Genomic DNA, 15,840 nt, shown 5'->3' with positions numbered 1-15,840 from the left:
TTCTTGCAGAAGGAAAGGTCCACATGTGGTGAAGTAGGTCTGTAGCTGTCTCTCTGTCTCTCTGTCTGTTTTTCTCCCTATTTCCCTCTTCCCTATAAATTTATCTCTGTCCTGTCAAATAAAATAAAGTTGAAAAGAATAACAAAGAGAACACTTTAAAAATATCTACTAAAAGGACAAAGAGGAGGGAGAAGGGAAGGGGAAGGGGAAAAAGGAGTCAGGAAGCAACTGGATCTCAGGAAAACACCTATAAGAAAAGAGAGATTTAGACCTCAGCATTATACTGTTGATTATTGTGGATTTTCCAAAGGGACATAAAGTAGAACAAAGTAGGAATAGAGCTGAACAAAGCTTTGGGGCATGGCACAATTACCAAAATGAACAAAAAAGAACAATAGAGTACAGATGACATTGAGAAGAAACATTTAAGAAAGAAAAAGAACCAGGAGAGTGACAACAGGAGAGAACAGCTTTGAGTCATATTCACTGGTGAAGAGCAAGGGAAAATAAGTAGTTTAAAGAATAGCTCGAATGTTGCCACTTCGGTTCCTCTTCTTCCACACTTTGCTATCAATTCCACAATTACCTTAGCTTACAAGGCAGCCTTGAACCATTCTGTCAGATGTTTATTATGTTGCATTGAGGATCTAACTGAGTTCTTCAAATAATTTAAATCTTGCATTAAGGGAATCGGACGGTAGCGCAATGGGCTAAGCACACTTGGCGCAAAGCACAGGGGCCCTGTAAGGATTCCGGTTCGAGCCCCCGGCTTCCCACCTGTAGGGGAGTCGCTTCACAAGCGGTGAAGCAGGTCTGCAGGTGTCTGTCTTTCTCTCCCCCTCTCTGTCTTGCCCTCCTCTCTCCATTTCTCTCTGTCCTATCCAACAATGACAACAACAATAACTACAACAACAATAAAAAACAACAAGGGCAACAAAAGGGAAAATAAATAAATAAATATAAAATCTTAGATTAAATATAATCATTTTCAACATATGGGATGCGTAGATTCTAATGGCAGCACTTTTTAATTAGTGATTTAATAATGATTGACAAGGTTGTAGGATAAGAGGGGTACAAGTCCACACAATTCCCACCATCAGAGTTCTGTTTCCCCTCCCCTCCATTGGAAGTATGGACCAAAGATCTTTATGGGAAGCAGAAGTTTGGAAGGTCTGGCTTCTGTAATTGCTTTTCCGCTAGATATGGGCATTGACAGGTCAACCCATACACTCAGCCTATTTCTGTCTTTCCCTAGTGGCATAGGGAAGGCAGCATTTTCAAGCAAACAAACAAACAAAAATTAAATTAAATTAAAAAAAACTTGTAAACATTTTTCCTGGGCTCATATGAATTTGCTTCCCAAACTCAAAACTTTGAATCTGGCAAGAATTTAGAGGATGGATTCTAACCTTCTCTTTTCCCAGCTGAACTTTTCTCCTCTTTCCGTAACTTCTCACCTCCATGGAGGTGAAAATGAGACTTGGTGACTTTTTCTCTTAAATTGACATATGCTTCTAGGTGGGTCCATGCTATCTGCAGTGAATGTCAAGTAGCACAAACAGCAGGGCCGCTCTTTGTGCTGAAGAGCCATAATCCTATTAAGTCTTGAGACTTTCACATCAGCCGCCTCTATAGTTGCACATGGACTGAGGTGATTCAATTGACTTTTAAATCCCCAAGGGTCCTAGTTTCAAAATCCCCATGTCTGAGTCAAGTAGTAGATTAAGCCCCTTGCTAAGAAAGCCTGGCTCCTCCAGAGACCCCATGCCCATAGCCCTTCCTCAGTGCCTTTATTGAGCCTCTTCTTTCTGAGAAGTTTCCTGATTAAGCTTTAGATTGATAAACAGTTGTGTCCTTCAGTGAGCATCCTTTGTAGGAGGTGAACTTCTGTGACAACATCCTAGGTCATCCATGGATTTAGTACTTGTTTTAGTATAATCAGGATTAGGAAGTTGATCCTCTGTTGATACTATGAAAAGGATATCATATATTTTTGTTCATGTGAAAGTTGTCCTTGAGAAGGTAATTTGCAAGGTATCAGATCTTTCTCCCTCCAACTGATCAGTCATCTCCACTCTTTTATTATATGGTTGTCATCCTAGTTAATTCAAACAATGATTTTAGAATAGTTACAATTTAGATTACTCAGAATACTTACCTACTAATTTATCTAGTCTTAACTGTATTTTGCTGGCCCAAGTATTATACTTGTCGTACATTTGATTAGCTTCTTATGCAAAGGTTTGAGTATCACTTAGGATTTCCTCCACTTGTACCAATAAGGAAGCAGATGTCTTCACACCCTGTGCCAGCTTTAGCATTCACATCTCTCTCAGGAAGGCACTACCCCCCAAGTAAGCCATGAGACTGAGTCTGATGTCACACTGGTGAGTGGTTGCATTGAGGTTAAAACTTGATCTTCAGACTCTAACTCCAGTATTCTGTACCCCAACATTTTATGAACTTACTTGATCAGAAAATACTTTTTTAAATGGCATGTGTTGTGAGGGACTACCAGAAGGTATCTATGTCTAATATACACCCACATTGAATAATACCATAAATTGTTGAAATTCTAGGACAAAATGCAAGCTCAGCTTTGTAAGAAGTACTGTTCCTAGCTTCAGCAGTTGGCTGCATGAAGGTAGAAATTGATTTCCCAGGAATCAGAGAATTGAAGACCCATTTGTTGAGGCATTAGATAGCTCACCCATTGGTGTGCATACCTTACCAAGGGTACTGCCAAGTTTCAAACCCCAGCACCACCTGGGAATTTCTCAGCACCAAGGGTAGTGGTGTTACTGTGGTGTCTCTCTCTACCTCTATCAGTCTCTCTGTTTCTCTGTATTGATCAGAAGTTTTAAAAAGAATGAAAAAAGGTGTCCTGAGACTGGTGAAATCATAAATGTGCAAGGCTTTGGCATGACACATTTGTTTCTAAGTTTCAAAAACATATTAGTCAAGGTTCTTTATATTGCAGAGAACTATAGAAAATCCAAATAATTGACCAATTGTATCTATTATCATTGACATATAATTAAATGCTGCTATTATAGACACAAAGAGATAATTGGTAGCCCATGCTACTATTAGATTATTATTAGCCCATTCTGCTCCCATGCCAAAACTTTCACAACACCCCTGTACTATATCCTCAAAGGCAAATTATCAGATACTAATTCTGTAGTGAAGTATAGGCAAAAATTCACAGTGTGCTGGTTAACATCTTGTGGAACTATAGTTATCCGTGGAGCTATTTGCTTGCTATTTTTTTTTTTTTAGTGTGATAGACACAGAGAAAGCAGAGAAGCATAGAGAGAATGGTAGAGACCACAGCACCAAAGCTTCCTTCAGTGTCCTGGGCACTAGGCTCCAATGTGGGTCACACTGATGGCAATGCAGCACACTATCCAAGTGGGCTATTTCTGTGACCCCGTGGAACCATTTGCTCTTGCTCAGCTCATGTCCTCACCGACTTAGGGATAGCTGAGAAAATGTTGTTGCGCCCTTAGGTGTCCTATATTTGAGTCTCCTGATAGAAATGTACTGCTATAGTGATGACAGAATTATTATTCCCTTAGGCTAAGATATACACCAGGTCCCCCCAAATTTGGACCAATCTTCCCAGTAATGAAACCAGATATTCCTAGTGTTAATTAGAAGACAAGCGTTGTTGTTACTAGTTAAGGTGTCTTTGAAAAGCAGTCTTTCAGAGCTATCGTCTATGAAATGAGAGCTAAGTTAACCAACTATAACATGAGTGATGTTTTTCCCTCTGAGGGTGGAAGAGAAAGCGATTGTATACATCTGACTTCTTCACGGGTTGCTTTCTTCAAGGGAAAGAGTCACTTCAAAAATCCCTTTAAAGGGCCATAGTGGCATCATGTTTCCTTTGGTCAATATATATTTATAGGCATTTCTCCTCAGAAACTCCTGAACAAGGACATTAACATACATGGCTTCTGAAGCCATTTCAGGATTTCAAGACTTTTATTTTATTTTATTTCCCTCAAGGGTTATTGCTGGGCTCGGTGCCTGCACCATGAATCCACCGCTCCTGGAGGCCATTTTTCTCCCTTTTTGTTGCCCTAGTTGTTGCAGCCTCGTTGCGGTTATTATTGCCATTGTTGACGTTGTTTTGTTGTTGGATAGGACAGAGAGAAATGGAGAGAGGAGGGGAAGACAGAGAGGGGGGGGAGAGAAAGACAGACACCTGCAGACCTGCTTCACCGCCCGTGAAGCGACTCCCCTGCAGGTGGGGAGCCGGGGGCTCGAACCGGGATCCTTACACCGGTCCCTGCGCTTTGCACCACGTATGCTTAACCCACTGCGCCACCGCCCGACCCCCAAGACTTTTATTTTTTAACCTTGTCTCAATATTTCCTTGTAACTCTTTTCTTTGTAGACCTGGCCAGAGGACAGTAGATGACCTAGAGATTATCTATGAAGAGCTTCTTCACATTAAAGCCTTATCCCATCTCTCCACCACCGTAAGTTGTGCCTTAGTTTGAGTATGGTCAGAAGGACTCTGAGATGCTTTTAGGAATGGAGGAGGGTCCTAGGGTGGTACAAGGAGTAAAGGAATGCCTGGATTCCACCTCATGAATTATCACTGTGTCTTAGGAAGTTATATTCAAGGACAATCACTGGAATGGGATCAACTATTAATCACATCATTGGTAGTCTCCCACGTGCCCCAAAATCTATGCAAAATGGTCTGAATAGGTTTAGAGCACATGCTTCAACCTTCCAATAAATCTTGGAACCTATATGTTTAGATAAGACAACAAGACCTCAATAGAAGCTCTGAGAGCCTCCTCTGAAATGCAGAACCAGAGAAAAGAAGAAAAGTCAGGATGACCCACCCTAGTACAAGGGACCAGCTCTGCCTAGATTTACCCCCTATTGACAAAGGAAGCAGAGGCCCAAGAGAGCCTTCCTTCAACTATATCAGGGCACCGTAGTCATGCCCACTGGTAAAGCACTGCCTCTATGACCACATCTGACTTTGAACTTTCACCTCACTAGAGTATTTGGGACTACAGCAGACAGAAATTTGACCTCTCAGTAGGTTCTAAGTAGCACACAGCTCCTATATGTTAATTTGACCATCAGATGTTATTTCAGTGTTGACAGGTTTTTGTTCTGGATATATATGTATATAGGCAGTCATATAATACACTCTCACACACACATATATGGTATCATGATTTCCCTTAGCTATGTCTACATACTTAGTTTGTCTTTTCCCCCATCTCACTTGGTGATGTAATGTACTCACTAGTAATCACTGTGTGTAGTCACTGTGTGTAGTAACCACTGTGGTCCCTGCTCTGGAAGGAAGGTTCAGGTCTCATGTTCTCAGCATTTGTCGTAGCTCAAACTATAGGGCTACAAACCTTCCCCAAGTTTGACCCAGACATAATTAACTTCACACTCCTCCCCTCCACGCTGCTGGAGGTCCAGAGTCTGGCTCATGTACATGGAGCTAGTTCCAAGGGCATTTTCCAATCCAGACTCCCCTCCTATCAGTCACTGGCTGTCATCCTCACTCTGCCATTAGTGGAACAAGCCTAATACCTAGAAGCCTTAAATGAGGAGCCCCTGCACACCACCATCTCATTCTGTAGAAGTGAAGGAAGACCCCACCACCACCTATGCTCCAGACCCCCATGATTCTGTGTTCTGACTTCCCAAGCCATGGTGGGATTGGAAGGATACGGGATAGTCTCTTCTTCAGGTGCTCTGGTTGTGTGGGAAATTCTCCAGTTACTTTGATTCATGAAGATCGCCATAATTTAGGGTCATAATCTGGATTTCTTTTAACTAGTTGTAGAGGAATATGATGCTGCTCACACATTTAAGCTTAATTACTCAACTTCAAGACATTGAAATTCAAGCATGTTTCCACTAATACATTACGTGGGATCCAGAGGGGGAGCCTCTAGTCCCAGCAGTCATGATATTGCAGATGTTCTCATTATCTCCCTGAAGGGAAAAGTTAGGCAGAGAAATTAGCTAGTTCACACATGTGAAATCATGTTTTAAACCATCTCAGGGAAGGTTGTCTTAAATGAATTAGCTTATAAAATAGCTTTTGTAAGTGCTTTAAGAATGTAGCAGCAAATCTAATAGAAGTGGTTTTTTTTTTTTCTTACATGAGAGCAGCAATGAAGGAAGTGAGAGGTGGCTGTGTGGGCAGAAAGGCAGGGTTAGCACTGTTCAGATAGAAAGTAAATCTCCATTTCCCTCCCCCTTCTGACCTTTCTGCACTTATTTTTCTTCTAGGTGAAGCGGGAATTGGCTGGTGTTCTCATTTTTGAATCCCACGCCAAAGGAGGAACTGTGTGTGAGTGAAAGCTGTGACAGAGCATTGTGCCTCACTGGTCCTCTGGCTGGCATGTGACCTGGGGGCTTGGCTGTAGATGCAGATCTCCCTGGTTTTCCCCAGGTCTGACTTCAGGTGGCACCTTTGTTTTCCTGAAGCTCTGCTCATTCCCAGCACATGCCTGGTACTCTGTGACATGCTGGTCTCCTAGTGCCAGCCCAGCATTGGTGGTGGCAGCCAGCCCGAGTCTCCTCTGGTCCCCACTTTACTGACTCAAGGTTGTATTTAGAAGATGAAATAACCACTCCAGGCAGGAACTTTTCAGTGACCTTCCTTTAGTTTGTGGCTTTGGAAGAACTAATTAGTCTCTGAAGACTGATAGAACAACAAATTCTGTCGTTCTGTCAGTCTATTTTCTATTTCTTTTTTTTTAATTTGGAGGTTAATGGTTTATAGTAAAGTTGTTGGAACATAAGTGCAATTGTTCATTTCACCATGGTAGATGTCTGCAAAACACTCCCACACCTAGCCCAGCTGAGGTCTGTTTCCATCTTCATGTTCCAGGACCTAAATATCCCTGCCCCCAACCCTCTGCCAGTCCTCCTTCCCCAAAATCCTTTTCTCCTCTTTTCTTTCTGGATCTTGATGGAATTGGATTTCAGACCCCTCTGGTCATGCTCCCCTACCATTTCTCTCCCTCTGAGAGTATGGACCAAATTCTTTATGGGGTGCAGAAGGTGGGAGGGCTGGCTTCTGTAGTTGCTTCTCTACTGGACATGGATGTTGGCAGGTTGATCCATACCCCAAGCCTGTCTCTCTCTTTCCCTGATGGAGTAGGGCTCTGGGGAGATGATGTTTTTTCATTATGAAATGTTTTAAAAATATAGACTATTTCAAACACCTTTTTAAATCTTTATCAAATTCAAGCATGGCTATATTTTATTCATATTTTCTAAAGGATGAAATTATAGATATAGTAGAATTCCTCATTTCCTTTATTATTTCTTCCCTTGTTTTTCCTCCTCAAAGTTACCCCTTCCCTATAGGTAACAGTTATCATTCCAGCCCATATTTTTTAAAATATGTAACTGTGAATCTATAAGCAATGCTTTTACATGTTTTCAAACCTCACATTACTGGTCAGATAACTTTTTTAAACTGTTTTATAATGCACAATACATTGTAATGAATTGTGGGAGAAACTGCATTGCTTTAAGAAATTGATTGCTGATACATTGATGTCTACCTAGTAAAACCCTGTCTTTTAAGGAATATCAAGTAGAATAGTGTTTCTGTTCTTTTCATGTTCTGTAGGAAAAGGAATCATATTCCACCTGAATAAGTCAGTATTTGCCAGTAATTTTTTTTCTTTCTGAAATAAATGTGATTGGGGGGGTGCTTAAAAGCGATGATTTGATAAGCTGTAATTTATATTGATGTGCTTCTATTCTTGTCATAAGTCTTTTCATCTTTTGTGTCTAGTGTTTAACCAGGGGGAAGAAGGAACCTCCTGGTACATTATTCTAAAAGGATCCGTGAATGTAGTCATTTATGGCAAGGTATACATATATATCTTTTTTTTTCTCTTGGGAACTTTATTATGCTCCACTTACAATTGTGATTCTAACTAGCAGCAGTGTAGTGCTACAATTAAACCTCCAACATTATTACTGTATATAGAAAAAGACATTATAGCATCTATAATCATAAATTATCTAAACAATTATATTCAGAATAGTATTGAAATTTGGAGGACTCATTTTATCAGTTGTAATATATACAGGAAAATTAGTTCATAGATGACATTACTTAATGAAAGGAGATAAGACATTCTGATTTAATTATATAGGATCCCTTCAGTATCCATGGGTATGTGTCATTTAAATATACAATGAGCCAGAGGGAATGGGCCTTGTGGTGGGGGGTATGAAGGAGTCTCATGGCGGGAAGGACTGTTTGCCTCTTGTCAGGAAACATCTTCATCTGAATGTTCTTGCTCTCTCAGGGTGTGGTCTGCACTCTGCACGAGGGAGATGATTTTGGCAAATTAGCCCTGGTGAATGATTCCCCGAGAGCTGCCTCTATCGTCTTACGAGAGGATAACTGCCATTTCTTAAGAGTAGACAAGGAGGACTTCAACCGGATCCTGAGGGTGAGTCCAATGCCAAAAGAAAAAGTAGCCGAGGGGCTTCTGTTTTTCCTCTGGCCGAATAAGCAAAGATTTGAGCACTGCTGTTTGTGATGAGTGGACAGTGTGTGCCAGACTGCCTTGGTTGCAGAACTGGCATGATACATGTGCTGGTGTCTCTGAAGTTCAGAGGTGGTGTTATTCCTGTAAAGCTGCAAATATGACGTGGTGGGCTTGACGGTGAAGCTGGTCTGCGCGTGGCTATCTTTCTCCCCCTCTCCCTCTCCCTCCCCCCTTAATTTGTCTCTCTTCTATCAAATAAAATGGAAAAAGAATAAAAGAGGTGGCTGCTAGGAGCGGTGGATTCATAGAGCCAGCACAGAGCTCCACCAATAACCCTGATGGCAAAAAAATTTAAAATGCTACATATGATTTGCAGCATGTTTTTATAAAAGACAAATGTGTCTACTTCTCCATCTTCTCCCTAGCGTATCTTTGCCTAAAGAGTTTTCAAAGCACAACTGCATTCCTTTCTTCTGCTAGTTTTCTGAATTTGGAATAAAAGCAGTTTCCAAGCCACATGCCTCAAACCTCATCTGGTTGTATCTCTGACCATTCCAGCCCTTGACTTTGAAAATGACTTAATTTGTAGACGTAACAATTAGCATCACACGTACCAAATGAGTCTCTGAAGCATTTGAAATTCTTTTCATTGTCTGAAAGAGCAGCAGCATCTGTATGTGGTGTAATTTGTATTTGCAGGATGTTGAAGCGAATACAGTCAGACTTAAAGAACATGACCAAGATGTCTTGGTGCTGGAGAAGGTCCCAGCAGGGAACAGGGCTTCTAATCAAGGAAACTCACAGCCTCAGCAAAAGTAGGTTTGCTTCCAACACTGCAATTGCCAGACTGTGATTAACCTTTTCACATGGTATCATCATTTCTACAATAGCATGTTCTGTTTTTGTGGAAGACAGCAGTGTGTGTGTGTGTGTGTGTGTGTGTGTGTGTGTGTGTGTGTGTGTGTGTGTGTGTTCTCTCTCTCTCTCTCTCTACTAATCACACATCTTGTGGAATATAATGCATCCATTTCTGGCACTGAGTTGAGCTTTCTACTGCGTGTAATAATTCTAGGGAGAATATTCCACTACTCTGAAACCACTCTCTGTGTAGTGTTCAACCGTAAGAATATATGGAAAAGGGGAGTCGGGCTGTAGCACAGCAGGTTAAGCGCAGGTGGCGCAAAGCACAAGGACCAGCATGAGGATCCCGGTTCGAGCCCCCGGCTCCCCACCTGCTGGGGAGTCGCTTCACAAGCAGTGAAGCAGGTCTGCAGGTGTCTATCTTTCTCTCCCCCTCTCTGTCTTCCCCACCTCTCTCCATTCCAACAACTACGACAACAATAACTACAACAATAAAACAACAAGGGCAACAAAGGGGGATAAATAAATAAAATAAATATTAAAAAAAAAGAATATATGGAAAAGAACAATGGGGGGGATACCAGGCAGCTCAAAAGATATGTTTTGAATATAGACCACTTGATGAGATCAATACCTTTCATATTCAACTCTGCTGATGTCAAGCAGTATTTGCTCCACATTTCTTGGCTCTTTCGAGGTTTTTTTGTATTGTTTTGTTTTTTTTTTGTCTCCAGGGTTACTGCTGGGGCTCGGTGCCTGCACTATGAACCCACTGCTCCTGGAGGCCATTTTTCCCATTTGGTTACCCTTGTTGGTGCCCTTGTTGTGGTTGTTATTGTTATAGCTGTTGTTGTTGGATAGGACAGAGAGAAATCGAGAGAGGAAGGGAAGACAAAGAGGAGGGGCAAAAGATAGATACCTGCAGACCTGTTTCACTGCTTGTGAAGCGACCCCCTCCGCAGGTGGGGAGCTGGGGGCTTGAACTGGGGTCCTTAATGCTGGTCCTCATGCTTTGCACCATGTGCATTTAACCCGCTGCGCTACCGCCTGGCCCCCTTCTCGGCTCTTTTGTTAGGTCTTACTCAGTATATCTGTGTTCAGTTCTATCTTTTCCTGAAATTTCCAACATTTGATCAAACATACCAGCGTTTGAATGCTAAGATAACTAGGAAATGTAGCTGGAACAAAAATTATGAAACTTTAGTTTTTAGATAAAAGTTAGTTTTAGGGAGTCGGGCTGTAGCGCAGCAGGTTAAGCGCAGGTGGCGCAAAGCACAAGGACCAGCATAAGGATCCCGGTTCAAACCCCGGCTCCCTACCTGCAGGGGAGTCCCTTCACAGGCGGTGAAGCAGGTCTGCAGGTGTCTATCTTTCTCTCCTCCTCTCTGTCTTCCCCTCCTCTCTCCATTTCTCTCTGTCCTATCCAACAATGACAACAACAATAATAACTACAACAATAAAAAAAACAACAAGGGCAACAAAAGGGAATACATAAAATAAATATTTTTTTAAAAGTTAATTTTAAATCTTAGACAATAAAAACATCAATTCTTTAGCTAAAGAAGTATCACCAAACAATATGTTTAAAAAGAATGCAGCTCAAGTAAATTTCCTTTGTTTGCCACACAAATTGAATGTTCCCTTAATCAGGGCACTCAACATAACTAATGAATTGTTATTGGTTCAACTCAAAACCGAAGGCTCACGCAGTTGTGACTGGATGAACCAATGCCATTATAATGAAGATGGGATGAGACATTACTGAATAGCTGTAGTATTTTGGATATCCTATCTAGTCTTGATTATAACCTCTCACAAATGGAGGATTTTAGGCTCAGAGATGCCAGTTGTGAGGAGTCATAAAACTGTTACTACCAGTTTATAATGGATTTATAAGTCCAGCTTGACCAACCTACAAATCTATGTTCCTTCAACTTCACTCTTTAATATATTAGAGTATAGTACTGTATAAACACAGGTAAAAGGCTGACATGAGATGAACTACATTAAAAAAATCATTTACGGGAGTCAGGCGGTAGTGCAGGTGGTGCAAGGACCAGCAAAGAATCCTGGTTCGAGCCCCCGGGTCCCCACCTGCAGGGGACTTGCTTCACAAGCAATGAAGCAGGTCTGCAGTTGTCTATCTTTCTCTCCCCCTCTCTGTCTTCTCCATTTCTCTCTGTCCTATCCAACAACAACGATATCAGTAATAACTACAACAATAAAACAATAAGGGCAACAAAAGGGAATAAATAAACATTTAAAAAATCATTTACAAATCTATAAAATCACCATCCAAAATTCTTAATGAAAAAATATATGTATATATTATACATTATTGAAATTCTGTTGATGGAATGTTATTGTCATTGCTGGAGCTTCACAACTCTGAGACAACTTTTTCAGACACAGAGAGACAGAGACAGGGATAGAGAGAGAGGAGGGAGGATAATACAACACCAGAGCTTCTTCCAGTGCACTGGGGACCAGGCTCAAATCTGGGTCCTGCACACAGAAGGAAAAACAGGGGGCGGGAAGGACTTGAAAGAGACTATCGTCATGTGAACAGAATAGAATTGAGTAAGCATATACTCAGAAACCTCAGAATTTGAGCAATGTAATCCACTGGATTTCTCTTTTAACTCAGGCTCGAGTAGCAATTTCATGGAATAAGCTGAGAAGAGCCAAGTCGTCAAGTCCCTCATTTAAAAAGAGATCAAGCAGTTAGATACCTGCCAGTGCCCTACCCAAAATAAAGTAACAATGGGATGATTCAGCCAAACCTAGATGTGCTAGAACACAGCTGGCTACATCTGGCAGTGGCTCTGTGGTCCTCCCTCTCAAGTCCTCTGTCCTTCCAGGGTGTCCATGCCTGCACAGCCTTCTGTGGAACTGAGAGGAGAGGGAATAAGGCAGCCATAGTAGCTGTACCACTAGAGGGAGCCTTTGTTAGCAAAAGATGCCTGGTGTTTGTGACTGACCAGGCGGAGTGTAGAAAAGCCATTGGCTATTGAGATGTTGGAATATTTGCCTTGCTACCCAGACCTTTTTTTTTTTAATTTTTTAATCTTTATTTATTAGATAGAGACAGCCAGAAATGGAGAGAGAAGGAGTAACAGAGGGGGGAGAGACAGAGAGACACCTGCAGCCCTGCCTCACCACTTGTGAAGCTTTTCCTTTGCAGGTGGGGACCAGGGGCTCGAATCTGGGTCCTTGCGCACTGTAGCATGAGCACTCAACCAGATATGCCACCACCCAGCCCCAGGCCTTTATTCTTTTTTTTTTCCCTTTAGTTGCCCTTTCTTTTATTGTTGTAGTTGTTATTGATGTCATCGTTGAAAGATGGGGAAGACAGAGAGGGGGAGAGAAAGATAGACACCTGCAGACCTGCTTCACTGCCTGTGAAGTGACTCCCCTGCAGGAGGGGAGCCAGGGACTCGAACCGGTATACTCATGCCAGTCCTTGTGCTTTTTTATGCCACATGCGTTTACCAGACCTTTATTCTTTTTGATCAGCTATAACACCCAAGCTAAAGGACAACCAAACCCAAACCACTAGACTGTGAAGTTTACCTTCAAAGTTCAGCCTTCTGAGTAAATCTTTACAAAAGAAAAAGAGAGAGAGAGGGAGAGGGAGGAAGGAAAAGTACGTATTGCAAATTGGTCTTGTCAGTCCTGTAGCAGCTATAGGGCTGACTGCTGATGAACAACAGCTTCCCAGTGCTGTGTGAAATGCCAGATAATTGTTTTATGTACTTAAATAAAACATGGCATTATATATAAGCAAGCAAGCCAGGGTAGTCACTGGATGACAGACTTCCTCTTTCGAAGGAGCTCCAGGAACTGAGATGAAGCCCCTGCCCAGCGCCACCTGAGCAGAATCACACACCAGGGGCCACATGACACCAGACCCACCTCACAGCACAGACCCTGCACTGACCAGCTCTCTGGCTGCAGAGAGTGTTTTCATCTGCAAAATGGAGATGACATTACCCAACAGCAGCAAACATTGATGACATTATTTGCGACACACCCAGTTGAATGGTAAACATTCGACAGACGTCAAATGCCCTCTTCAACCCTAGTTCCTCTTGAGTATGGTCAGGTGCTGCCCCTCTTCCGTTTGTCTGGTCAGTGCTGTCCAAGAATCATAGTCTTCTGGAATTGCTCAGTGAACTCAGCTCCACAAAGTTGACAATCCTGGATAGGTGGACACACACCTCTTCTCAGACGCTCACTGCATGCTAGAGAAAAGACCCTGTTTTCTGCCTTCTTATACTAGCCTTTTCTTCCCTTCCTCCTCTTCCTTAGTTTCTAAAACCGAGCTTCCTCAAAGATTTAACTTGTCAGCCTCTGTTTAGTCTTGAGTATATGCTTGCATCTTTACAAAGAATTTTTTACAGTCCAGACAGCCTATATGTGCAACTTCATTTGGTACCAAGTTGCTTAGACACTGTTTTTAAGGTTTCAGGTGGGTGGCTAGTGCCTCTACGAAAATTCTTGTGGTCTCAACACACTTTTTCCAAGCTCTCACAGCAAGTCAAAAAAAATATTGGTAAAGATGCAAGAAATCTGGTTTCTGTCAGAGCTGACTTCTACTATTGCTTTCTGAACATAAGAAAACTTTCTTTTCTTTATGTGTGTGTTTTTCTCACCTGTCATTTTGCTTTGTAAGTGAAAGGATAAAATAAAAACAAAGCCTGAATTTTGAAGGAGTACCAGGTCATCTTAACGTAGATTCCCTGGAGTTTTCATTCACTGTGATGGTACTATCTTGAGTATGACTTAGAAATTACTGACATTTGGGGGCCAGGCGGTAACACAGCAGGTTAAGCGTACATGGCGTAAGGTGTAAGGATCCCGGTTTGAGCCCCCGGCTCCCCACCTGCAGGGGGGTTGCTTCATGGGTAGTGAAGCAGGTCTGCAGGTGTCTATCTTTCTCTTCCCCTCTCTGTCTTCCCCTCCTCTCTTGATTTCTCTCTGTTCTATCAACAACAACTACAGCAACAACAACAACAATAATAACACAATGATAGACAACAAGGGCAACAAAAGGGACAAAATAGCCTCCAGGAGCAGTGGATTCATAGTGCAGGCACCAAGCCCCAACAATAACCCTGAAGGCAAAAAAAAAAAAAAAAAAGAAGAAGAAGAAGAAGAAGAAGAAAGAGGAGGAGGAGGAGGAAGAAAGGAAGAGAGAAAGAAAGAAATTCAATTTAAAATATATATTCTCCCAGTTTATTACCCATAGATCTTTTGAAATAATTGTTGGTACCTTCTCTTCAATTCATTTATATTTGACATTGAACTAAACAAGGGGGATTTTTCCACTGCTGATTCTTTTCTTATTAAGCTGCTGTGGAGTTTGTTGACTGGTGCTTGTGGCTTTGTTTTCTTTTCTCTTGTTTTATTATTAGCTGCATTTCCAAGGCACATGCCACTGTATAGTTGGGAAATATAGAGCATTCCAGAAACAGACAGGGAAATCCAGTGTGGGACCAAAATTTTCCTACAAATAACCCATCTATGGGTACCTAGGCTACTGTCCTTCCCTTCGTGGACTCCCTGTGCCTGACCTGAGCTGCTCTGGGATTTGTGTTCCTTTTTGTTTGGAAAAAAAGCTGAAGTTTCTTAGTTCCAGGGCTACTAGAGCCACTCTCCAAGAAGTTAACTTCAGTTCCATGCAGGGAAAAAGAAAGAATAATATTTTAGCAACTACTTTAATTTGTGGTTTTTCCATTGTTTCTCTGTAAGATATTGGCAAAGTATCTGACTTCACCTAGTATATGGAGAACACAGGTCAAGCGGGTGGATTGCATAATGGTTATGCAAAGAGACTCTCATGCCTGAGGCTCTGAAGTTGTTCAATCCCCTGTGCACCACTATAAACGAGAGCTGAGCAGTGCTCTGGCCGAATGAAAAAAAAAAAAAAAAAAGACAATACAGGTCAAAACACAAGTCAACATGGTTCCCTGAGATAGAAAGTTAGATTTGTAAAAGATCACTTATTAATGATTTGCCCATGTTTGACATAACTAATGATGTTTTTAATTTTTCACGTAGGTATACTGTGATGTCAGGAACACCAGAAAAAATTTTAGAGCATTTTCTAGAAACAATACGCCTTGAGCCAGCTTTAAATGAAGCCACAGGTAATCATCCAGCACAACTTCTTCGTGTATTACATAGAGGCGAATCAATGTAAAATAAATCCCTGACTTTTTTCAATATGTGTGGTCTAAACAGCTTTAGAAGGGGGTGCTTGGAAGTCGGGGGGTGGCGTAGCGGGTTAAGCGCAGTTGATGCAAAGCGCAAGGACCAGCGGAAGGATCCCTGTTCGAGCCTCAGGCTCCCCACCTGCAGGGGAGTTGCTTCACAGGTGGTGAAGCAGGTCTGCAGGTTTCTGTCTTTCTCTCCCTCTCTCTGTCTCTTCCCCTCCTCTCCATTTCTCTCTGTC

At 41.9% G+C, this 15,840-nt stretch overlaps 1 protein-coding gene across 2 annotated transcripts in view; it reads left to right on the top strand.

The window, feature by feature from the left end:
* RAPGEF4 (Rap guanine nucleotide exchange factor 4) overlaps positions 1-15,840 on the top strand; it is a 375,319-nt gene that overhangs the window by 282,172 nt on the left and 77,307 nt on the right. For both annotated transcript variants that reach the window (XM_060177704.1, XM_060177705.1), the window contains 6 exons: positions 4,409-4,493; positions 6,292-6,352; positions 7,814-7,890; positions 8,337-8,483; positions 9,222-9,337; positions 15,447-15,535. In XM_060177704.1, coding sequence (XP_060033687.1) covers positions 4,409-4,493; positions 6,292-6,352; positions 7,814-7,890; positions 8,337-8,483; positions 9,222-9,337; positions 15,447-15,535 — 575 coding nt within the window. The remainder of the gene's footprint in view (positions 1-4,408; positions 4,494-6,291; positions 6,353-7,813; positions 7,891-8,336; positions 8,484-9,221; positions 9,338-15,446; positions 15,536-15,840) is intronic.

This window comes from Erinaceus europaeus, chromosome 18, assembly GCF_950295315.1.
Source record: "Erinaceus europaeus chromosome 18, mEriEur2.1, whole genome shotgun sequence".
Taxonomy (NCBI): Eukaryota; Metazoa; Chordata; class Mammalia; order Eulipotyphla; family Erinaceidae; genus Erinaceus; species Erinaceus europaeus.
The sequence above is the reverse complement of the archived record's forward strand: the minus strand, read 5'-3'. Positions and strand labels throughout refer to the sequence as shown.